At 39.1% G+C, this 26,516-nt stretch overlaps 1 protein-coding gene across 3 annotated transcripts; it reads right to left on the bottom strand.

The window, feature by feature from the left end:
- Window positions 1-6,959: 6,959 nt before the first annotated feature.
- Window positions 6,960-25,435, bottom strand: LOC129282542 (uncharacterized). Of its 3 annotated transcripts, XM_064113961.1 has the most exons (3): window positions 24,953-25,435; window positions 15,453-15,685; window positions 6,960-11,209 (listed from the first exon to the last, which is right to left on the bottom strand). In XM_064113961.1, exon 3 carries the CDS (start codon window positions 11,194-11,196, stop codon window positions 10,138-10,140), a length of 1,059 nt encoding a protein of 352 aa, XP_063970031.1. In that variant the 5' UTR covers window positions 11,197-11,209; window positions 15,453-15,685; window positions 24,953-25,435; the 3' UTR covers window positions 6,960-10,137. The 3 variants fall into 3 exon arrangements, with proteins under 3 accessions (XP_063970031.1, XP_063970032.1, XP_063970035.1); XM_064113962.1 differs by lacking the exon at window positions 15,453-15,685 and having other exon boundaries at window positions 24,953-25,285; XM_064113965.1 differs by lacking the exons at window positions 15,453-15,685; window positions 24,953-25,435 and adding an exon at window positions 22,150-22,257.
- Window positions 25,436-26,516: the final 1,081 nt, after the last annotated feature.

Here is a 26,516-nt window from a genome sequence, read left to right as displayed (position 1 = left end):
TAGTCTCTGAATAAACTATGCCAATCATTTTCTCATTCATTATTGAGATCCCTCACGATCTGTATCCGCTATAAAGCGAATTAAATCATGGTCCATGGCTGTGTGAACAATGTCAACTAAAAGATCCATGACCTCTTCTCGAAACATTATGACCCTTCATATTAAACTCCTTTTGTCATATTTTGTAAGGGAATCAAAAGCCTTTAGTTGGTATTTATCACAGCGTAAAGGCCACCGCACACCTTACGACTGTTCGCGATCCGATTTTGGAACAAATCGCATTTTGCTCATTTTCTGAAGATGTGAATGGAACATATCATTTTATTTGAGGTTAAAATTAATTGAAAGAATAATCTTACAACCATTTTGAAAGATTGCAAGCCTTTATTTTGGAGTAAAGGCCAAATTAGTTTCAAATCGTAGCAAATCGTAAGACTGCTATGACGTCATTACGACTATATTAAATTATCTTTTATTCTAAGAAGGATGATAGCATAGTCACAGATTTGATCATAGGTATTCGTACGATGATTTATAACATTACACAGTATGGTATTCCATGTCTCAATATTAGCATCCAATCGTCCACTTCATTTTTACGTTAACCTTATATTATGTAGTCAAGGCAATCAATCGTAAGAAAATGTTATGTTATACCGAGGTTTTTTACCTGACTGCTAAGAAAGCACGAATGCCTGTGAGCAAGCAACAAGGGGACCAACAGCTTAAGGTCCTCTCCGAGGGACCTGGTAATATGATGATAAATGCCTTACCAAAGGGCACTAGCGCACCACTTGGGATCGAACCTTCTACGTTGATTACAAAGCTTTGTGTTGCGTGCCCCTGGTCGCTACCATCATGGACCTATTCCATGCTACCATTCATACTTTGCCCTATTATAGCTCACCGCCTTGCTTTATAAATTCTCTTAACAGGTGTATTGTGCATGCAGGGATTGAGCACATGCATCCCGAAAACAGGATGCGTTGGGTAATGATTTAATTAGTTCATAATGATTTCTTCCCCGAAAGCTGAGGTTCACTGTTCTCCCGAATATCACTGCTGCATGATGTAAACCAGCAAAATACATAGTGCGAGTGAATATTATTACCATGATTTTAGAATTTACTCACCTCAACAATGATGTCGGTTTTTGTAAGATTCCACCACAGCGGACCAGTTAGTCTTTCCCTCAGAACTCCACTGCCTACTGACGTTATTGATCTCACGAATATCAAATACGAAGTGGGTCTGCACTCGACTCGACTCCAAAGGAAATCTTGATTTAGGAGGTTGTTTTATGACAGTAATGTTTGGCAGAGTGTTTCATCTTTCAATAATAATACTTGGCTGAAAGTCATCCACTCCGGCGCGCCCCTGGTGTTAGCGTGTTCAGACGGCTGGCCGCTTGAGCTCATTTCGGAAGATGGGGGTTGGCATATTTTTGTTGTTGTTGTTGTATCAGGACCCTGGCAACGATTTTTTGTTTACAGGCAAGCAAAAAAAAAGGGGATGGTTTCACTACCAAAAATAGAAGGTCATTTTAATCCCGAGAAATGTGACGCGCAATAAAAGAGGGTTTCATTACAAAATGAATGTCATTTGGGTCCCAAGAAATTTGACAAGCAAAAAAAAATGTAGGTTTTTTTTTTTTTTCTTGGGGGGGGGGGTTACATTTCTATATTTTGTGACACCTACCTGAGTTCCAGGGGGTGCTGCCGATGGAGACTAATGCGCGCAGCACCGCCCCCCCCCCCCCCCGCTTCCCAGGGCCATGTGTTAAGCAAATTCCATCTCATGCATCACACTCTAGTTATAACCTAAACTGCTCACTACTGCACCGATTTGATCAATGAAAAACATATTATGCATCTTTTTACGAGGCAACCATCATCATTAAGCCTAACCATTCACGATGGCGGTCTCCTGCATTCCTTTAAATTGCTAAATGCGATTAGTGATACAAATTGTGAAGATATATTTTATATTGATTCTCAATGCTTATTTTACGACTGTCTTATAAATTAATTGTTAGGCTATACCGGTATGCTACGTCTGATGCATGTGATTGAAGAAATAAAATCAATCAATAAATCAATCAAATTCATAAATTTTGACTAGTACTTCCTTCTACTTGATAAACACGGAAGGAGGGATTCTAGTTTAGGATCCACTATCATATTAACTGAGGACTCAGACGGCAATATGCTTTCTGAAATTAAACAATGAGATGAAACTTTTGCGTTATCTCATTTTTAAGGCAGTCTAACATCCTTTGATGACGTTTTCTCTATAGGGGGGTGGGGATAAGGGAAAACTATACAATGAACAATGAACTCGTTTTCTAATTGCTGAACCCAAAATGCTTGAGTTATTTGTGAATGTATATGGAGGAAAGTCTTTTGAGGGGCAATGGCCTTCCGCCCATTTTCACTTTATCAGTATTATCAATTTCATACGATTTTATTGATTTTGGCAATTGTTGGCTGTTTACCGGCATGGGCTCCACAGTGCGCCTAAAACTAGGGTTACACCGGAACCGAATCAGATGTGAATCCATCCGAATATACGTATTCGGGTGGTTCGGGAGTATTCTGTTCCCCCTCTGCAAATGCGAGTAAAAATCGGGAGGGATTCGGGAACATTCGAATCCACCGAAACCATCCGAATCAGGCCGTATTCGGGCAGAATTGGTCCGAATTCATTCGGGAGAATTCGGTTTTGGTGTAACCCAATCTTTACACTAAAATGTTCTTAAAAGCATGCCCCTTCCTGGAGAAAGTGAAGGGAAATGTAATCAAACGGGAAAGGGGGGTCGGGAAGTTATACATGCAACGTTATTACTTCTTCGCGTGAAACCTTACATGTGTCCCCTCTCTGAAACTTGATTAGGTCTGAATGATAACTGACAAGTACATTATCATTCACCTGATTGAACAATATTTTGAACAAAATCTGAAAATATTATCGGCCAAGCCTACTAACCAGACATATATTATAAACATTGCATTGAATTTAAAAGTTAATAGTCCTTCACCACAAGGACATGGAAGTAATACTTCCCAGCCCAAACAAAACAGGTGTGTGTAAATAATGTACGCTGGGATAATAAACATGATAAACATGATACATTGCTTACCTGACATGCCTGACCCTGAGGACTGGGCGAAAATTTTCACGACCAAGAAAAAAAATGGAGAAAAAGAACGAAAACGAAATGTAAAGGGCGAATATGATACTATTTGCTGATTATTATGTTAAAAAATCTGTCACAAAATATATAGCTGTATTTTCTTGCCGGCGCTCGCTCGCAGCTTTTTATAAATGTTGTTCCATAGACTATATGTCTGCCCCCTCTCATTGGCTCATTACTGCTGACCCTAATGTTACTTGGGGCTATTACATCTAGCTCCACCCTCGCCCCACCGGCATGGAACCACCGCAGTCCCTGTATTTATACGTGTAACTGAGATAATGATCATGAGAAAATCGCAGTTTATGGTATTTATTTCACATGAACCCCACCCCCACCCCCCCCCCAAAAAAAAAGGGGGCCTGCCACTCTTCTGTGACGTCACATAAATAAACTCAAAATTCATGTCTTTTTGTTGGTTTTGTGGATTTATGAGTCTGTGCCATTTCATCTTTCATTAAAACCATTTATTGCTGCTCTTGCAAAATTCTAAGAGTTCGAAATGGGGGATATATCATGAATAAATCGCGAATAAAATCTCATCTGAACACTATCATATCAGGTCAGCTGCCGAACTCTAGACGGCCCCGTGTATGTTACCCAAGGGATCGTAACCGAGATGAGCGTGTTCTGATGGCTCTCTGATGGATGGAAAGGTGTCGAAGTATGACGAGGTTTTAATCGGTTTTGGGGAATAAGCCTACCTATCATGAAAGTATGATATCTCCATGAAGACACCATAATAGAGAAATCGTTTTTGGTCCATCAATTTTCTCAGCGGCTCTATGAGATGGATCTAAGTGATTGAAATTCATAAATTATTAATTCAGGAAATCGGCCACGGTCTTGACCTATAACATCTACCCATCTACCATTGCTATAGGTGTATGTGTTGCTCATTATGACACTGACCTATGGACGTAGGATCCTCGTATATTAAAGGGGTACTCCGGGCTGAAAATATTTATATCTAAATAAATAAGGGTAAAATTCACAGAGCAAAATGCTGAAAATTTCATCAAAATCTGATAACAAATAGCATGAATCCTAACCCTGTTAATTGAAAAAATTGACATGCCCATTAATCTCAGGATCCATGCAAATAGCAAAGTTATTGTATTTTAAAGTTTAGCATTATTTTGTGAAAATAGGTATATGCACGTCATCATGAATATTAATTAAGTGGGCTAATGATGTCACATCCCCACTCTCCTATTTCTTATGTTATTACATGAAATCATAATTGTTTCATTTTTTCATACATGAGTGAATAATATATCTCTTCTTTGATGAAATAAGTTGAAGCAATGAATATCCAATGCACTAAATCAGTTGTCAATCCAAATTTTTCAGTTCTTAAAATTTGAATAAAACCTAATTTCATATAATAAAACACAAAAGAACAAGTGGGGATATGACATCATCAATTTGCTCATTGAATATTCATGAAGACATGCCTGGAACTGTTTCACCGGAATAATGCAAATCTTTAAAATGCCATAACTTTGTTATTCGTTGTCAGATTTTGATCAAATTTTCAGTGTTTTGTTTGCCTGATTTTTCTTTATCTGTTTAAATCATATTATTCTCAGCCCGGAGCATCCCTTTAAATAATTTCCGCAATCATTATGCAAACGCTTTCTATAACACATCGAATCTTTGTCAAAAGCCCTTCAATAACCAAAAAAGTTTTGTCGAAAATCGGTAAATCAAACAGCAGTGTCTTCCTGGACTCTGGCCAAACGACATAATTATTTGCCATTTTTTCCTCCGGTCCGAATCTTCTCTTGTCCCGGTCCACATACTTTCGAAAAAAAAAAAGAATCAGCTGTTCATTGTAATTTGACTTGCATTTTCAACATGTTCAAATGATTGGTGCGTTGTAGAAAGCGTCTGTGCAGTGATCTTAAACTCCATGTACCCACATTCTATTATCCTTGTGAATGTTTGATTTATTGATGTTCCACATCTTAAAATCAAAGGCGGTGTGAGTTATGCATTTGTTGGAACTGTCGAATCGCAACACCAAGGAGGGAGCAGTGGGGCAGTGGCGTATTGAGCCCGAACATTTTCAGGGGGGCAGACATAATTTTGGGCCAAATTTCCAACAACAACAACAACAAAATAAGAGCGAGCTAAGCGAGTGAGCATAAGTCATGACCATTTTGATACAAAAATATTATGGATTTTGACATATTCAAAAACTAGTATTATACCCCCCCCGTCCCTTTCATTTTCATTCCTTTTCTCTCTCTCTCTCTCTTTTTGTGGGGCGGAAACGCTTGGTCGTCCATGCCCCCAACTCCCCCCCCCCCCCCCCACATCTGTTCTCAAGTGATTTGGCTATTGTTATTATTAGGGGCAATGTTACACTATATGATCACAATAAGGTACACTTAACACCGCCCCCCCCAAAAAAAAAAAGAAATTAGGAATGAACAGCTGCATGCAAATGAGTTATATGGTGACTACGCCCTCAAATCGGACCTCAAACACAAGTCAGTGATCAGGTTATCATAAATCATGAAATAATATTTCCAGAATGTCATAACATGAAGCTATTATATCGGTCATACGATCAAGCGCGGAAGCTTGTGATACGGGGCTCTGTAAGGACATTCTTGCTTCCAACCATCAGGTTAAGCCTCCTTCTTCCACTCCCCCATTCCTCCTCCTCACCCCTCTCCCCCTTTCTTCTTTCTTTCTTTTTTCTCTATTTCTTTCTTTCTTTCTTTCTTTTTTCTATTTCTTTCTTTCTTTCTTAGTTTCTTTCTTTTTTTCCTTTTTTCTTTGTTTCTTACTTTTTCTTTCTTTCTGTCTTTCTTTCTTTCTTCCTTTCTTTATTTCTTCTTTATTTCCTAGTTTATTTATTTCTTTCTCCCTGTTTTTTTCTCTTTAACTCTCTTTGTCTCTTGTTGGATCTTCCATCTGTCCATGGAGTTTTGGTTGGCCTCATTCGGAGTGGTACCATCAGCCGGGAGCAAACTATTCTCTAAGTAAAAACGGACTCGTTTCCGAGTCAAAGTAACTCGTTTCCTGAGTTATTATAACTCAAAATTGAATGATTTTTCAGCTGGTGCCACACAATTCCAAGCAAAATTGTTTCTGAATCTGAGTCACTTTGACTCGGAATAGAGTTGACCGGCACCGCATACATTCGTAATTCCGAAGCTTCGTTATTCCGAAGGTTCGGTTATTCCGATGGTTCGTTAATCCGAAAACGAAATAAGGTTCGCTAATCCGAAAACGAAATGAGGTTAGTAATTCCGAAGGTTCGCTAATCCGAAAACGAAATGAGGTTCGTAATTCCGAAGGTTCGTTAGTCCGAAAAAGAAATGATTAACGAACCTTATTTCGTTTTCGGATTAACGAACCTTCGGAATATCAAACCTTATTTCGTTTTCGGATTATCGAACCTTCGGAAAAACGAACCTTCGGAATAACGCCACAAATGTTCGGATTAACGAACCCTTTTACGTTTTCGGATTAACGAACATCGAGGTATAGGCAATTTACGTGTTTCGGAATTACGAACCTTCAGAATAAAGAACCTTCGGAATTACGAACCTTCGGAATTACGAAGTGTAACCGACCGGCACACATGACACCATTCCGAGTCAAATTTTATACCACAGTGTTGTTCTCCAGCCTAACCCTCGTGAAATATCTTTTAGTAAATCGTACGTTTCTCATTAAACATGTTAAAACGTTCAGAATTGACGCAAACTCACGGCATCGAAATTAAGCTCATTGACAGCCAGGGCTGTTCCGTCATATAAATCTTTATTCTTAAAACTCTCGCAACTCGTTTTTGTTTTACTTTGTTCAGGTTACACATCGGATACAAAAATAGCACGTATATAATAGCGCCAGCACGAAGAATTTAAAGTGAGCAAACAATCTTATTTCAAATCTCCTGGTCACATGATCCGCATAATAATAATAATAATAATAATAACCAATTTTTATATAGCGCTTTTCCCTGAATGGCTCAAAGCGCGTTACAGCATATTATTACCCCGGTCATTGGATTCATTTCAATCCCGCACGAAAAGTGCACAATTTCCACTCCCTGGGGAGCATTCCTTGCATTCATCGCAGCCTCATTATGGCGCTGGCAAAATCAAACATACAATATCTTTCGCATCCTTCGCATCCATACCTGAGGAAGTCTCACGTTTTGCCGCGTAGATGGCGTCAGAACCCGGAATATGCATGATTTTCATACAAACTGCACTCACAATACATAGTTCATAATTACAAAAAAACTGTTTCAAGGTGAACCAAATGATAAGCATTACACATTATTACGAAATATATTAATACTCATCACATTGACATGTGACGATAAAAACGATATCAATTATAATTATTATAATGATAAACACAACACAAGTCATACAAAGCATAACATGGATCCTGTAAACATCTGATAAGACTTGTTAAGCCCCTCATGATTCTAAGCATATCATCGTTTAATTTGAGCTTCTCCTCTCTCTCTCTCCCTTCTCTCTCTCACTCTCTCTCTCTCCCTCTCTCTCTCTTCTAATTTTAACATCTTCATAATGAACGCTAACACCAACAAGAAAGGGATACCCTTAACAGTGTATATACCATATCTTAATCACGTGTTTTATTCAACATATATAGCAGCGATAACTGTGTGATTTAATATCAAGTAAAACATCTTCTCCTTTTCAAAATCTATATTGGGCACATAGCAGAAAAACGCAGACACATTTAAAGTGCATATATTTATTATGTTGAATTACACATTCCATAAAGCAGGGAGGGGGTAGAAAAAAGCGAGAGAGCTGAAATGCAACCTCCAAGAGAGAAGGAAACGAAACGATAATACCGCCACCTTGTGGCAAAAACCCACATATTTCGTTTCCAGCGAATTTTCGATTGTGCCGTGCCCCTGTCGTCTGTTTGTGATAGAGTACCAAAGCGATGACGTCAGTTGCCATGGTATCATGGCGGCCTGGTTCTAAACAAATGAACCTGGAGCGTCGTGTTTCTCATAGATGAAAATAGCTACTAACGGAATTTCATCGCTTGCAACCTCAGAATGATGGTAATTTTTGCAAATGGAAATGTGTATAGACGATCGTCAGCTGCGACTCTGTTTAGAACCAGCAAGTTCGTTGTCACGACAGTGACGTTACACTTCGGTACTCTTTAGAATTGTGTGGAACTTGTAAAGTACTCAAGAAGTTTTGGATTCGAGCCCCTATGCGCACCTTTGGTCATGGTGACATCATTGGCTATAAAGACTTATATATTGACACAATCTAATTACACAAACGCGCGCACACACAAACAACTCAATGACGTTATATTTGTCAATACATTGCTTGAAACTGGCTAGTTAAGAAAATCAACATGCCTTTCAGTCATAACTTATTACATCGTCATCTAAAATCAATCATACAAGGATCAACGACTGGTTTTCATCAGCACAAAAAGCAACACCAAACTTGAATTGAGTTACCCCCATAGACGAAAAACTGGTAAAGACTTGGTCCCACTGCTTTACGGATGCAAAGAGGATGTAAAACGGGGGGGGGGGGGGGGAATCTTGACATCCGTAGGAAAACGCTATGCATCCGTTGTGTACTAATTGCATACCGTGCGTGTTTCATACGCTCTATGTCCATCGAGCATCCGTCCTCTGTCATGTATGTGAGTTAATTCTTCGCCAATTTTGTCCATTTCTGGAGCGAATGAAAACGGATGGAGCCACCCCGAAATTGTGCTTGTCCGCTGTATCCTTTATGCATACGTTTTGCGTCCTCTGGCCAGAGGGACCGGGCCTTTACATACCCTTTTGACCATGCAATACCTGTAAAATACAAATGTGCTCTTTACAACACATCTTTATTAACATTGCATACCTGTATACGGTGAAATATACAAACATTAACAGAGAACAGCAATGTAGATTCACCTTAAGTTACAAAATTGCAAACTTTTTTGTGAATTCACATAAATACAAATGCAAAAATCTCGAAATGTCTACCACACAGTAACATGCAACATAATTTTATAATCGACACACACAAAGTTTGGTTTCTTTTACAATTTCATCACGTTATTTTGCATAAATCGAATTTATAAATATTTGTTCATTTGAAAATCAAAAATATTTGTTCATTAGAATAAAATGTTGGCCCAAATTATGAACGTATGATCGAGCACATTTTTATCTCTATCGGTCTTTGTTTTCTGTTGTCAGTGGTTGTTTAGTTGGATATGAATACGTCATTATCTTTTCTCACTGGGCGACTTCACACCTGCCTCCAAGGCAAACTATTTGGAATCCAATGTCCCGAACATCAATATAATTACTTTAAAAATTAAAAAATCAGTTTGCCAAAGTGGAGGGGATATTTGCCGTGTAAATATGGGGACTAGAAGTAGAATATGATCACTTTTGATATATGAGGAATAGGAATGCGAAAGAGTGTTTGGTCAATATTTTTGACTGATTTTCCTTGGTTTTTATTGACTGAGAAGTAGAGGTATCTTACTGACTATTTCTCTGGTAACATTTGGATAAAACAACAAGTCCAACCCATGGGGTGACACGACAATTGCTCCGAGCTTTATTCCGTCTAAAATATAGGGTTATGGTTGCAATAGGGTTTTATGTTAGGTTTAGGATAGGGTATAGTGTTAAATCCAAAGTTAAAGTTTGTCATTCCATTTGCAAAAGCAATTGTCACCAGAGCAACTGTCATGGAACCTTGCACAGACCCTTATTCAATTTTCGACCAACTGAACAAGTGGGTCTTTACAAAAGAGAAGCACATACGCGAGAGGGCCTTCTTCAGTTGTACACAAAACATTAGTAGGTTGCATATTCAGATCCTATGAGCACCCTCCCAATGCTCAAGCTTAAATCAATTTTATATCTTCAACATAAACTACCAAGGCAATGTTTACATCCAAGCTTGTTGAGTATGCGCATGGAGTTGCTGCGCATCCCTTCTCCCGATTCTGTCAAAGACACCTGGCAATGCCGCCTTTGGCCTCAGTTTTTGTTCCAGTCTGATAAGCGCCCTCTGGAATCCTTCTCGGAAAGTCACTTCCGGTTTGATCTTGGTGAGATGACCATGCGCCTGCTTGAGAGTCATACCCATACCCTGGATCATGTATTGAGTGGTGATAGTAGGAGCGAGGATGAGTCCAGTTACGCAGTAGATCAGCACTTTGCGGTTTGATTTACGAGCGCCCTCAATGAACCTATTGATTTCATCGAAATAGTGGCTAATGCCATCTCCTACGGATTCATCCAAATGAAGGTTGAGGCGAATGCGGGTGTGCTTCATGGTCGAGGCACATAGGCAAGGGCAGTCCTTGAGGCGAATAGTCCTCTTCACTTGATCACCAGATAGGTTACTCAAGTCTACGATGTATTCGATGTTCAGACGACACAGCAGAGGCTCTCGGTTCGCTGCTTCAAGGTCACCCATGTAGAGGAAGTCAAGAATCTGCGTCACGTTTTGGTCCTTGTAGAGGGTTTTATCTATTTTGATTTCAGGAATGACTTTGCTCGGGTCCACCTCCTCTCCATCGCACGAAATGCTGTCGTTTTCGGACAGCGACCTGCAACTTGAGGTAGACGATGTCTTTCGCATTCTGCGCGTAGTGAAGTGGATCATCACGGGGCTAACTATCCCCTTGTCTGACAGTGTGGGGGACGCCCTCTGCGCCTGACCGTAACGGCTGTAGAACTCTGCCTGTGAGGATTGCTGTTCGTCGCTTAGAGACACGGAAAGGTGCAACCTGTTATGCATTACTGGTGACTTTCTTCGGTCTTGCACGTGTAATAGATTCGGACAAGAAGCGGATCCTAAGGTGGGAGGGTCGTCGTTCCTGGTGTTGGTTGTGTCTTGGTGTTCAAGGGCACTGGAATCACCAACACGAAAGCGATGCAATCCGTGTCCTGCTTGTGATCGTCTTCGGAACCGAGGAAAATCAGAAGGTCTATTGTTCATCGTTCATCGTGATCTGAAAAGGAGACAGAAATCGACTGTTAGATTAAAGACATCTGATTATGCAGAGGAAGGGACTTCAGACGATGAAGAGGAGGAAGATGCCGATGTGGATGATAGTCATCATCATAATCATCATCACCACCACCACCTCCATCGTCACCATCATCATCATCATCATCATCATCAACGCTATCATTACTTACATCATCACATAAAAAAAATAAAAATCAATAATTTGACAATTTTTTTTCTCTTCTTTCTATGCTTGGTGAATTACATGTATTTTAGGGCGTATTTGCTCTTTTTACTCGGTGATGTCGCAAACTCTCACAGTCGGAACACGTCACTCACGTTTGGAATATTATACTCTTTTGGAATGACATACCCGTTCGGTAATCAAATAGACACAGCAGATGCAAAATAAATGAATGCTGTATTTGACACTTCTCAACGAAATTATCCTGACTCACATCAGGTGTTGACAATAGTGACGCCCACGAATCACAATGTTTTCAATTATGAAACAAGATAGAGTGAGAGAGGGGGGGGGGGAAGATAGAGAAGTTTATGGGGTGAAAGCGCAAACGAGATAGATATGTAAATAAATCAAATGGATATTGGATGCAGACACAAAAAGTGAAGAAAACTGAAATTGAAGAGAGGAATAAAAGGGAAAGAAAGAGAAGGAGGGGCATATAGACAGAGAAGGAGGTGAGGGTCTAAATCGGATTCTCGAGAGGAATTGTATGATGTGAATATCAATGATAACATACTCGGAACGAATGATGTTCTGAGAATGATAGTAGAATCTGAAAACGTCCCGCTAACATTTTAATGGGGAAAAAGGCCATGTAATATTACCAATATGTATATATTCTTTTAATATTAATGTGAGCTTGTGAGAAAATATTTGCAAAGCATTTGACACACTAATTCAATGATGAATGCAATAAATACAAATTCTGAATTTTAAATAAAAAAGTAGGCGTTTAAATAATTTGTATTGCGATCTGAAGAAAGTAAGATCGGCATGCTTAAGTTGGAAATTCATTATTAAGGTGCCCCAAGTGCCATGGACCATAATGATGTCTTCGTCCCACACTCTTAAAATAGTTGGGCAAAATCTGTCCAACTTTTAACCAACCCTGGGCAACATACTGTCCACACAACTATTGGTTAAAATCTGTCCAAGCTGGGTAATAAAACTAATAATTTGGTAAAAAATTTGCTCAATTGGATAATAATTGCCCAAAATATAGATATATATTTTAACCAACATACATTACCCAACATAGTGCACAGTATGTTGCTCAACAAAACTGACAGTTTTATTGTCAGACACATGGGAGGGGTTATAGGGTAATTTGATAAGGGAGAGGGCAAGGCGCGAGGTCACGTCCTCAGCACTCTGCATTTTACTATAAATCATATATGTTATTAGTATTATATTTCTCAATTGAATTAATGACTAATAGATATCATACAATAATTATAGTGTTACACAACCACAACTTTCTGTTCCATACTCCTCTCTCTTGTTTTGCCCCCGCCCTTTTCTCTTTCCCCCTTTTCAATCCCGCCCCCCACCCCCACCCCTACATGAAAAATTCCGCGTAATGTTGCCCTTCGTCATATTGTTTGGACTTCTGTGTACTGGCAGCATCAACTATTGCGTAGTTTTATTCATTCTTATCTTTCCCCCTTCATCACCGGCGCAAGCTATTGCATTACAGAGCAAAATATTCAGGTAATAACCGTTTTCACATAAAAACAGATATTGAAAATTACTGAATATCTAGGCCATAATGGCATTTAACGAAGGGTGGACCATAATTAGTCATTTCACATGCCACGAACCATATGGCGGTTTCATGCATATCATACGGTTTCCTATCCAGCACTAAAAACACCACTAATCGGCTAACAAACATCGAGCCATGATTACAGGTAACCATGGCAACGCTGACGCAGGAATAATGTCTTCAATTCGTTGTTGGGTTACTTGCTACAATTCTCGTATAATACGCAGCTAAGACGGAAGCATTATTCTGAATTATTCAACAATTCTTTTTCCCCATCATTGAACCCAAGCGGCGCCATCTTTTATCATGTGACAGTTGAAGAAAAGAAAAGAATGAAAGGATTTTCTTTTATATGGATGAATTTACAAAAGAACATTCACCAGATGTTGGCAGTAATCCGGACATCTCAAACGATAGAGGATTGATTTGCCTATTATCATCCACACCGTGGTTTCTTATGAAAGTCTTCCAACCGTAAATGCGTGCAAAATTATGGAAAACAATGAAAGATCTGTATAAAATAATTATCAAATAACCACCGTTGATGGAGGTGATAGGCAAACTATCACTTACGAGGCAAGCTGGGTGTAGCTATCTTTCCGAAGCATTGTAACTGCTAATTCGGTCATGCGTCCTTTGCAAACCTCTCTGGGGTTGAGTGCGCAATGAAGATGGAAAAACGCACTGGCTGGGATTCGAACCCCCAACCCTCCGATGGAAGGTACCAAACAAAACCATTTTCTCACGATATTTCTGTATAATTTCCGAAATTCGACGATTAGTGATTTCTTTAATGATATATTTGACAGGGTAGCATCAGTTACGTAACGTCGGTAATGTTGCCAACATGTCTTCAATACTTTGCCACTGCACTAAAACAGATCTAATACCTCAGTCACATTTGCTCTACTGCGGCCTTATACGGCGAGTCGAAAACAGACACTTTATTTATTTTTATTCAAACCGCCTTCATGTAGCTATTACCAAAAAAAATGTTAAAGCGGATGTTTTGGCGGTTGTACGGCCGCCGTAGATCAAATGTGACTGAAGTATTATTGTTTAACATTTTGCACATCTCTTCTCAAGAACCTTGGGGTAATGTTACATGATCTACAATTCTACATAATGCCATCGCCATTTCCATGTAATCTTTTGTTACGTCAGTAACAGACCCGTTTCCGCTTGCCGTCCGATATGAAATGCAATTTGAGATTTGAATAAAAAATGCTGGTTTCGTCGTTATTGTTATACTTATTCTCTATACATATTAATGAAGTATTTGTTTCTTACATAAATACAATCTAAACAATGCCACTAACGTACCGTGGAATCACCTATAGTCTTTGTATCAGACATTGTGTCTGCCTCTCCTTTGGTCATGTATAGTTATAATAGACATATTCGCCCTACCTTAAAATGCTCAGGGGGTCCCAGACAGAAAAAATAGATATTTAGTACAAGGGCGGATCCAGTATTTTTTCGAAGGAGGGCACATTTCTCCGAGGAAAATTTGACACAAGCAACAACAAAAAGTCCTCACTTGTGAAAGAACGGCATATTTACTTTTTAAAAAATTGATCATGGATCTCAAAGGGAGGGGGGACACGGGCCGGGTGTGCCCCCTGATTCCATCACTGCAGTAGGCCAATAATATTTGATTTTAATCAAGCATTCAACATTTCCCACATAGACTGTTCGAAGGGTATCTTCAATATCAGTGCGTGTTCTAGACCTGGAGACGAAGAGTCGAACAATTGAATAAGTTAATTACCGCCAACTGTAGAACAATGAACGTGGTTATGTAACTTTTATTGCAACATAAATTACACTATGGAATTACATGTAGGTCCATGATTACACCTGCACTCTAAACTGCAGGTATTCAAAATAATTCAAGGCAGACTACAGCTAGGGCCATTTTTTCCATTTAGTTTGATTCCTGAAAACTCACAGAACTTGAATTTCAACCCTTTGAGATTTAGAAATAAATCTTTATATGATATAGCGTTTTCGTCGTTCTGGAAAGTAAATTTGTAGGGCATTTTAGCAATCTCTTCGCAGACGCTTTCTATTACGCAGAGAATCTGTTGTCAAAAGTCATTCATAAGAAAGAAATCAGTGAATCAAAACAGCAGTGTCGTCCTGGATTCTGCCACAAACGACATATTTGCAATTTTTCATCCGGTCCGAATCTTAAGACGATGTGATGTCCCGATCCACCCACTTTCGACAATGACCTCTAATCTGTCCGATGTGATTCGACGGGCATTTTCAATAGATTCTGGACGTTGCAGAAAGCGTACATACGTAGTGGATGCTAAAACACGCTATAGTTTCATAACGCAGGCGTTGATAGAAGAATAGTCGCAGCGGATATTAAATGAGTGTAGACTTATATCATATACCAGTCGTACCAGACCCAGAATAAAGTCACAATCCTTATACAATCCTTACCGTGACCTACTTGGCTACATCTCTGCTGTTCTTATACCCCTCTAACAATTCTTCGAGGGATGCTTTGAACAGCCTTGGGGATACCTTGGAACCCCTTCCTGATCAATGCTCATCCCCGATGAGACGTACTGGACGGGTCATTGTAGGGCCTGTCTTTCGAGGGCTCTCTGATTGCATCCATTACACAACCCTATCATCGTCATAAATGAGACGTGTTCAGTAACGGAAGAAACCTTATAAGTAATAAATGAAATGAAAAGAGATACAAAGGCATTGAGAATTATTTATGATGTATATCAAGGAGACATCGTGTGCCTATATACGTCTTGCCTATATACGAGATCAACTGAAAATCCGTGTATTACGGAATCACCACACATCCAGATGAGATACGTGTCATATTAGTATGTACATGAAACTATACCGATTTATCATGTTAATATGATTCTCTAGTAACTACAAATTTGAAATTGATTTAATGAATATTGTTGAAGCTGTATAATACTTATTTATTTTCATATTTCAATATTTAATCTGCATATATTGTGAAGAAAACGTTAATGTATACATGGTGTATGAGTCATGCTGTTATCTGGACACGATGCTTTGGGATGTTAAAGGAGAATGAAACCCTTGAAACCAGCTGAATCCATATCAAAGAGAAAAATCAAAGAAACATATTGTTGAAAGTTTGAGGAAGATTGAATGAATAATAAGAAAGTTATGAGCATTTGAATATTGAGATCACTAATGCCATGTAGATCCTCCAATTGGCAATGCGACCAAGATCTGTGATGTCACACACGTACAACTCCCTCATTACTTTAGTACTTATTTCACTTATATTCTCACTTTTATAGAGTCTATCACAAGGTGATGTGTTCTCTTTATGAGAGGACAAGTACAGAGGTTTCACAGCATTATATCATTGATGAATCGTTTGTCATATGATTAGAATGAGCAAAAAGAGATGTTTTGGGGTATATTTTCAGTGTCCAAAAGGGGAGAGTTGTTCATCTGTTACATCATAGATCTTGGTCGCATTGCCAATGGTAGGATCTCCATAGCATTAGTGATCTCAACATTCAAATGCTCATAACTCTTTTATTGCTAGTCCCATTTTACTCAAACTTTTGTTGATCTTATTCTTTGATTTTTCTGCTTTCACAAAAGCTAACTTACTCCAAGAGTTTCATTCTCCTTTAAATAGAGAACGCCGCTGATTGGGTCCTGAAAAGTATTTTGTAAAAAGTACGAATAAAACAAACATACTGATTGGCCATAGATATTAAGCAGTCTCCGATATCTGAAATTTGATAGGGGAATTATGGTATTGGACTATGAAAGACCATGGCCGTACGCTGAAGATTTTTTTTCCCGGGGGGGGGGTAAACGCGTACAAATTTTCGATAAAACTTGAAAGCGAGGTAGCGAAGCGACCGAACCTGTCATGGGGGTGCTTTTGTATTTTCTTAAGTAAAATTGAAGGATTTTGTGCACTATTTTAGTGAATTTTGTGGGAAATCTTAAAGGAAAAATGTAGGTTTTCAACATGTCTGGGGATGGGGCAGCTACCCCCTTCCCCTTGCTGTCTACGGCAATGAGAAAGACAGTTAATTACAAAGTGGTGATTCTAATTTCAGTTTTGGTGCCTCTTGAAGTTGATAAAGAGTATTTTTTAAGGGAATTATTATGTCGCAATCTACTGTAGATCGTTTTAGCGTTTCTTTTCTTGTGTTACTCACTTAATAAAGAAAATGAAACAACCTCACTTTTGAATACTCCCAATAATTTATTTTATCCCACCCCTATCCTTCCTCTCCAATCTATTCTTCGATATTCTTTGTTCTCATTCTCCCCTGTGTTCTTCTTTATATCACATTTAATTGTGAATTATGAATGATTCATATCACTCATTTTGTTACTTATTTATTTAGGTAGGTCTGACTTCACGTTAAAACATGAATATCACAAATTGTTCACTCCTCTTCATTTTCAAGTTCGAAGTTTAAAGAAGTGACTTTGTCCCAACCAAATAGAATCTGATTTTTTTTTCAATACAAATTCAAATTCAATTCAAATTCAAATTTATTTATTTCACTTCCATCAAACAAAAATAAATTGTATACCATATATAAACATAAATATTTGTATCCGTTGCAAAAAAAAAAAATAATAATACATATGTTGTGAAGAAAAAAAAACACTTAGACAATGTGGACAACACATTGTAGGTTTTAAATATGTACACTATTTTTCAATAGAAATTAAATTAAGATGGAAATGGAGGGACCCACTAAAAAGCAATGCTTGTACAATGTGGGCCCCTCAAAAAATAGGTAACACAACAAATAACAAAATAACAAAGTACAAATACAGATATATGTAATCAAATGAGAAAATACGTTCTAAAGCATCGCAAATAACAAAAGAAGGAGTATGCAAATGCATAGGAGGGAGAGCGACCGAAGGGCGGAAGAAAAAAACACTGTATTACGAGAGGATAGACTTTACCTATTTTCTCCGATATAAACGGGATACTAGAAATGTATCAAACTGACAGTGAAGAAATATTGAATCTTAAGATCATTAATAATAAAATAGCCAGGGAAATTAGATTCTGCTATCGTCGACCTCCCTCCCCCCCCCCCCCTCTTTCTCATTCTCCTCACTAACACATTACTCTTCGCCTAAGGATAACGTGATCATCCTCTTCTGATAATCAAATGAAATAGCCTCTCGAAATGTATTATATTCAACAAGAAACAAACTGTCGATTGTTATTAATGAATTTCCCATTGCTATATACCGTCGACTTTTCTTTTCCTCTCTCGTCCTTCCTCCCCTTCTCCCTCCCCCCCCCTCTCTCTCTCTCTAACGCATTTGTCTTTGCCTAAGGATGACATCATCATTTTCTTTTCTCTCTCTGACATGTCCGATATATAAATAATAATATTACATATGAATTACATAGCGTCTTTTCCATTTTGATTTAATGATCAAGGCGCTTAGAAGAGAGCAAAACATAAAAGTAATGAGAACTAAGAGAAGTACAAGAAAGGGTAAATTACAAATGAGGAAAAATGTCTGTCTTCAATCCTAGTACATGCACGCTGGTGAACAAATGCAATTGTAGGTTGCCCTGAAAGGATGTTGCAGAGTTTGATTTCTTCAGCTCCTGTGGTAGTGAATTTCACAGGGCTGTTCCGGCATGAGCAAAGGCTCGATCGCCCCAGGATTTTTTTTAGATATTAGTGAAATATGTAAGAGACCAGATTGGGATGATCGCAGTGTGGGTGCAGGTTGATAGTGGTGTATAAGAGTGGTATAAAGGCACTCAGTATACAATGCATAGTGGGTATGTGCCGCGGAGGGGACCCCCATTTTTATACTCATATTTCCGTTCCAAGGCATAGCATTTTTGTCTTATTGACAAAAAGAACAAAGAAAGCCGCTCCAAAGCATAGCATTTTCTTCTTATCGAGAAAAAAGAAGAACAAAAATCCGCTCCAAAGCTTCGCATATTTTTCGCTACGCCGTTCCGGTCGCATTGATCTGCTACAATGAGCTGCAATTTTGGTGAAAAGCGGCCGCAGAGCGCTGTCCGACCATCGCCTCTGCGCGAGCGCACCCGGCGGAGGCCGCGCTAGCTGCATTATGCACGCATGCCCGTTCCATAGGGATGCATACGCACTCACACGCTGGCGATCCGTTCCAAGGCCCCGTTTTCACAAACATTTGTAGTTCCGAAGCCCGTTCCGAGGACCCTCCTTTTTACAATAAGCCCGCTCCAAGGCCCCCGTTTTTTTGTCTCGCCCGCGGCACACCCTACCACTTTTTTTTGTCGAGTGCCCCCCCCCCCCCCCCCCCCCCGCCGGGTGTATGATAAGAGACTTGTTGTAAATAAAGAGGCTTCTCGAAATTTATCATATTGAACAAAAAATTGCCTGTCGATTGTTATTATTGGAAAGGAATTACATATTGCTATCGTTGATGACGTCCCCCTCTTCCTCTTCCTGCCTACCTCCCACCCCCCCCCTCTCCCCTCCCCCCTCTCTCTCTCACACTCTCTCGCTGACGTACGCTTTTCTATGGCTTTAGGTTTGATATCAAATACAATAATTACCCTCCTTCTGCGGATGCTAATCATACATTTCAATAATCCTTTAATAAGCAGTGACGGCAGAGATGTAAGATACAGACATATCATATTTTCTTCTTCTATTCATGCTGCAGTCACACTTCAGAAAACCGACTCTAGACCGATCAAAGATATCGCGTTATTTTGAATGGCTTATTATCAGTTGGTTTCGTCAGTGTGACTGCAGTATTAGTCTGTAGGCACAAACCCTTGGGTTTCGCAATTCGTATAGTGCATAACGCAGAGTCTGAAGTAGTGAGACTACAATTCGCTTTGTACTGTGGCTGGCCCTCATTTTAACCATGGACCTTTTATATAAAGAGATGGACATTCATCGCTTAGATAATGAATTCACTAACAGGTGACTGTAATTGTCATCTGAATAACATTCTCTTCATACTAGTCTTCTTTGGTCCTATGATCGTCACCGTGAGACGGGACTGAAGCAGTTCGTGATTGGACATTCATATTTCACAAATTATATGCGCAGTTTGATAACAAATCAATTAAATAATGGAAAATCGATGTGCAGTTTTTGTTTACCTTTGTTAATCTTTGTTCCATGTGTTTTATTTTGGGAAATGTCTGCATATTTTAATATAGAGGCAATATTGTGATTGATTGTTTACCATTTAAAATTCAATTTTTCCAAGTTTCTCCATAATATTCCAGATACACGTGGCACATAACATGTATAGATCGTGTATCTCTCAGTGTTATTGAGGTCCTTATGCATGTTATGTGTGAGCGGTAGTTAGCGGATCAAATAATATCATATTTTATATCATAAAAATCGTCTACTTCTCAAGTTTGCTGCTCGATATATGAAGCATGTTGACTGAAAGGCACATGCTGAAACAGGGTATCAGCCAACAAAAATCAAGACCGGGAAACTGTTCCGTCTTTGAGTGATCAAATACCCTTGGTAGTCATGGTAATTGATATTGTTACAACACATGTATGTTCTCATTAAGATGCGCATAACCAGGTGACGGTGACTATCATTGGATCAAAAAGATTTTCCTCTGTTAATCGTCCATCTTTTCATAGGTCCATGTTTTAACATAGGCACAGCCTTTGGCGTCTAGTCTTTATTCTAGTCAAGGTATATTTATTAAAGTGAGTCTTAATTAAATATATGTCTGGGCTTTCAGACTAGTATTACCTCATGAATGAGTTTCTTCGGTTTCATGGTGCCAGTGTATAATCAGGAACCGATAATGATGATCCGATGAAAGCTATTACGTTATTACCAATGACGGACCATCGATCGGTTTGGAGTCGGTTTCAGTTACAGTCACACCAACGAAACCTACTCCGAACCGATGACGTCATTACCAATGACGGACCATCTGTCGGTTTGGCTTCCTTGATGTTATTCCTTTGTTTTAGAGGAACTGGGGGAGAATGCGAATATGTAGTTTGCAGTAAACGATATCATGAAAGGAGAATGAAACCCTTGAAACCAGCTGAATCCATATCAAAGAAAAAAATCAAAGAAACATATTGTTGAAAGTTTGAGGAAGATTGAATGAATAATAAGAAAGTTATGAGCATTTGAATATTGAGATCACTAATGCCATGTAGATCCTCCAATTGGCAACGCGACCAAGATCTGTGATGTCACACACGTACAACTCCCTCATTACTTTAGTACTTTTAAATTTCACTTATATTCTCACTTTTATAGAGTCTATCACAAGGTGAGGTGTTCTCTTTATGAGAGGACAAGTACAGAGGTTTCACAACATTATATCATTGATGAATCGTTTGTCATATGATTAGAATGAGCAAAAAGAGATGTTTTGGGGTATATTTTCAGTGTCCAAAAGGGGAGAGTTGTTCATCTGTGACAACATAGATCTTGGTCACATTGCCAATGGGACGATCTCCATAGCATTAGTGATCTCGACATTCAAATGCTCATAACTCTTCTATTGCTAGTCCTATTTTACTCAAACTTTTGTTGATCTTATTCTTTGATTTTTCTGCTTTCACAAAAGCTAACTTGCTCCAAGAGTTTCATTCTCCTTTAAGCTAAAGGCCCGGTCCCACTGCACTTACGGATGCAGAGAGGATGTAAAACGGAAAAGAATCTTGCCATCCGTTGGAAAACGTTGTATATCCGTTGTGTACTCTTTGTATACGTGTTTCATACGCTCTATATCAATCGAGCATCCGTCCTCTACTGGAGAGTTTTAGGAGCAGTGAACGTGAACGACGTAGCAGTCATCTGATCGTTCGAGTCAACGTCGTCGTCTGCCCTTGTTCACTACAGATGCGAATACTTTAGATTTCACTCGACTTGTACGTGTACGTACGTCCACATGAAACAGCGCGATAACCAGCGGGTCATGACACGCTGCCCGACCCGGAAGATCTGGCGCACCATCGCCTGGCGACCAGGTCGGGTGATGCGAAGGTGCAACTTGTGCACATGTGCCCTTTCACTTGCTTTGATTCCTGTTTACGCGAGTTAGGATATATATCGATGTATATTTTGGAGATCAGAAAGCAATTTCAAATATGATAAACAGAATGCATCGTACAACTTACATTAATTTTGTGAAAAGTCACTGAAAACTGTGCTTTAAAAGGGAAAGGTTGATCTTCATGCTGGGCTTGAGCGGTTAAAATGACGTCACTCAAGTGCACGTCGTCTATGATTTAGGAGAACCGCAAAATGGATGTGGCGAGGTTCTCGATTCTGATAGTGGACGTGTGTGAGGACCTGAGGCATATGGAACGCCAAAAAATGACCTCATCTCGTACCAGTCCACTATGTGGACGTACATTTCTAAAAGTGCTCAATTGTCCATTGCCTGGAGCGGTTGAAAACGGATGGAGCCACCCCGAAATTTTGCTTATCCGTTGTATCCGTTATGAATACGTTTGTGTCCGTCGGCCAGTGGGACCAGACCTTAAAGGTCGGTCCCACTGGCCGATGGATACAAATCTATGTATTAGGTATGAACGGACAAGCAAAATTTCGGGGTGGCTCCATCCGTTTTCATCCGCTCCAGAAATTGGCGCACAGTGAACGGATGGTCGATGGGTAGAGCGTATGAAACACGTATTGAGAACACGACGGATGCGCAGCGTTTTCCAACGAATGGTAAGATATATATTTGTTTTTACGTTTTACATCCTCTTTGCATCCGTAAGTTCACTGGGACCGGGCCTTAATAAATTAATCTGAGCACGCTACAAGTTGAGGAGGAGCCGTGGTGTAGTGGTTCTGACTCTCAACTTGTAAACAGAGGGTCGTGTGTTCGAATCCCACCGCGGTCTGGCGTCCTTTGGCAAGGCGTTAATCCACACTTTGCCACTCTCGACCCAGGTGCTAAATGGGTACCCGGTATAGGATGTGAAAGTCATTGTAGCTTGTCCAGTACTGTGTGCGCCTCACAGGCGACTGACTGGAATACTCCCCAGGGAGTGGAGGATGTGCACACATTGTGTGCGGGAATGACTGGTTGAATCCGATGACCGGGGTAATAATATATCTGTAAAGCGCTAAGACACGTCGTTCCGATGTATTAAGCGCTACATAAAAGCGGATAATTATTATTATTATTTAGTTTTTTACGGGGTGCATTCATATCAATTAATGTGAAGGTAGAAGTGAATTATGACGCAGAGTCATGACGGTTGGCACCATGCAAAGGGGGCGGGGAAGGGCGACCCGTTTGTTTTTGTTTTCAAGTAGTGAGAAAAAAAAACGGAAAAAGCGGAGAGAAAAGAAAACAGAAGGGGGAAAAAGTGTAAAAAGGTCTTGGCAGTGGATGTTCCTCCTTCTACATTTCGTGATGTAGAACTAATATTGCTTGTTCCAGATCGATCAAAGTTCTTGTGCTATTTCGAATGGCGTTACGTAGATTTGATTGTGACTGGATTGATTTGATTTGACTTGACTGGAATTACCTTGATATATATATTCATGAGTCTCAGTCGCCCAGTAGGCCTAATTCAGGGGGCCGTTTCAAAAAGCTGTTTGTAAGTTAAGAGCGACTTTAAGAACGACTTGTGAACCTTTCTTACGCGCTAAATAATCACCAATGATTAATGATGAATATCATTTTCCATTAGAAAGGATCACCAGTCGTTCTTAAAGTCGCTATTAACTTACGAACAGTTTTATCATGTTTATGAAACACCCGCCAGGTTTCTAATTTGATTAGCCCTGATCATTTATTCATATGAATTGAAGCATTCGATACAGAGTCTCTTTCCTTTTTTATTGTAAATTCTTCCCCCTCTCACTCCTTATCCCCTTTCTTTCTATATTAAAGTCGTAATTTATCCCATTATGCACGCTTTCGAAGCGATCTAAGTAGATTTGACTAACTACCTTTTATGGTGATGATATGAGGACGAATAAACTCGTTTAGCCAACGCATTGAAGTAAATATTAATAAGCAAGCAAAAAAAAGAGAATAAGACGAAGGAAAGGAAGACTAATAAAAAACAACGACAACAAAGAGGTAAAAGAAGACGGAGGAGGGGGAGAAGAAGGAGAAGAAAAGTGTATCTAATGGCAAAATTAAAAAAAAACAATCTCTAATGCGAAACTTAGACATACTGTACACATGACTGATTATGATAAATAGGATAGATATTTAGGCCTTTGTATGTAAAATCATGCTGCTCAGAAATATTTTCCCATCACCAGTTTAATCAAACAGTCCATTAACGTTGATTATATTCGCAAACAGAACTTGCATTTATCGGAATATATGTTTTGAAAATATAATTCCAATAATAAGAAATCAACGGAAATTAAAGTTTTTTTTATGGAATGACAACCCACTCGAGTTGGAAATTGCCAGGAAATCTACTTCGATCTAAAAACCAAAAAAAAAGGAATGATTTATATTGCGCGCCCCACCCACCACTTCATTCTCCCCCCTCTCTTTCGCTCTCTTGCTAGCTCTTCCACCCTCTCTCTCATCGTCTCCCTCTCTTTTTTTTCTTCTGCCCCCCCCCCCCCTCTCTCTCTCTCTTTCTTCTCTTACAGGTTTTCTTCACCATGTAATACTGTATTAAAACATATATAACGCACATCGCAAATTTCAAATGCGACATTCATCCAATGCAATGATATTATTTATCGAACGGCACCTTTTCAATGTATTTTGTCTTCTGTCATGTTCATTGTGGAACAACAGTCTCTGGTACTTTGAACAGATTCTATATCATGCATTCTACCGTCAGTGTTCTCCCGCTTGTAAATTGATGTCAGAATGATGAGAGAAAGACGGTCGCAATGGCAACGGTCATAGCTAATGCCGCATCCACCGGGGTGGTAGCTGGCTGGTGAATGAAAAAAGAGATGGAGAAAAGAGTTATTCATACTCACAGCTTCTATGTATCACAGAAAAGACCCATCTTTAGAACTGGAAATCGTGTTCTACATGCGTGTCATTCGATGAAAGGTGTACAAATGGCGCCGGGCTCGGAGAAAATGACTTATACTACAAAAGGCGACCTGACATAAAGTCGACAGATTTCTAACTCGCAATGCTGGAATACAAGCATGGATGAATGGCTGCAGGTTAAGAGCGAGCGCGATGCTACAAGCATTATACAGCTAAAAATACGTTGATGATCTCGGTGCGTGTTCTGTTTGCGTGTGTGTGTGTGTGTGTTGAAGAGAGTGATTGAGAGGGTGTGCGTGATAGGGTGTGTGCGTGTGTGTGTATATTGCAATATTGCTTATTTATCCCCTCGCGATATGCGCGGTATATAATACCATAGCTTTATTTACCCAATGGAGATGATAATGAACTAGGGTTCGCGGCGGATTCTGCCTTGCTTTATCCCGCTAACTATTTTCGGATATGATTTGGCGTGAGTATACAGTCTGCAAAGCAAGGTAGCTGGATAAACAAGAAATCAGCATCGAGACTATTGATTTGTAGGATTAAATGTACAAGAGTTTTCAAATGGTGATATAAAGACCCGTCTCTTTCATGCGTGCATTGAAGTAATACCGGAAATGAATTGAAAAAAAAAACAGTTAGAGATGAAATCTTATAGAAAGACAGGATATTTTTTTTCATTTGTTGCATGTCCATTCCCTCAAAGTCGTCGTGCATTATTTTATATAAATATATCGTGATGGTCACACTAGTATCCATAATTTTAACGAATCAAGGTGTTGATCAAGGTGTTGATGAGCATGCGTCCGGCCGACGAAAACAGGCAAATAAAACGCAATTTCTTGATACTAATTTCCCAGATTTTTGTTGATATTAACCATTTATATTATGTTGGACACATACATATTCATCATACTGTATAGTCAGCTGATAAATTACTTTTCTGCGTTCACTTTACAATATAAATTAGAATAAATTATTATGTAGAGTATTGATTACCTTAAGCTTGCAATAATAAAAGAGAGTAGGCCCATTAACATGCTAAATTTACTCAAGCATTTGATTTCATTACCATATTCTGTCAGTAAGAACTGAAATAAATGAAGAACTGCTCAAATTACGAAATTAGCAAGTAAAATGAGTAAAATAAGAAAATGAAAATGAAAACGATAAGCAGACACCGGGGACATGTCGCGTAAAGAGTATAAAATGCACCTGAAAAGTCAAATGTAATATCATTTCAACCAATTAAGGGGACATATCTGATACTTGCGTAGTTGCGTTTATGAATTCTTTTTTGTTGGGGGTGCGTTTAAACGTCCAATTTCACCCGATGAGCTTGGCTGTATTAACACATCTGAATTTTCTAAATATACTTTGGAACTATTACTGCCCCCCCCCCAAAAAAAAAAAAAATAATAATAAGTAAATAATGATAATCAAATGAATAAATAAATGAATAAATAAATAAAAAGATAAATAAATAAATGAATAAATACATACATAGAATAAATGAGTAAAAATAATTGATAATGACGTCAC

Source organism: Lytechinus pictus, chromosome 19 (genome assembly GCF_037042905.1).
Source record: "Lytechinus pictus isolate F3 Inbred chromosome 19, Lp3.0, whole genome shotgun sequence".
NCBI lineage: Eukaryota > Metazoa > Echinodermata > Echinoidea > Temnopleuroida > Toxopneustidae > Lytechinus > Lytechinus pictus.
Note: the sequence above shows the minus strand (reverse complement) of the source record. Positions and strands in the feature narration are given on the sequence as shown.

Excerpts from the sequence above, each read along its gene's own strand:
- LOC129282542 (XM_064113961.1), bottom strand. The coding sequence starts at position 11,196 with ATGAACAATAGACCTTCTGATTTTCCTCGGTTCCGAAGACGATCACAA.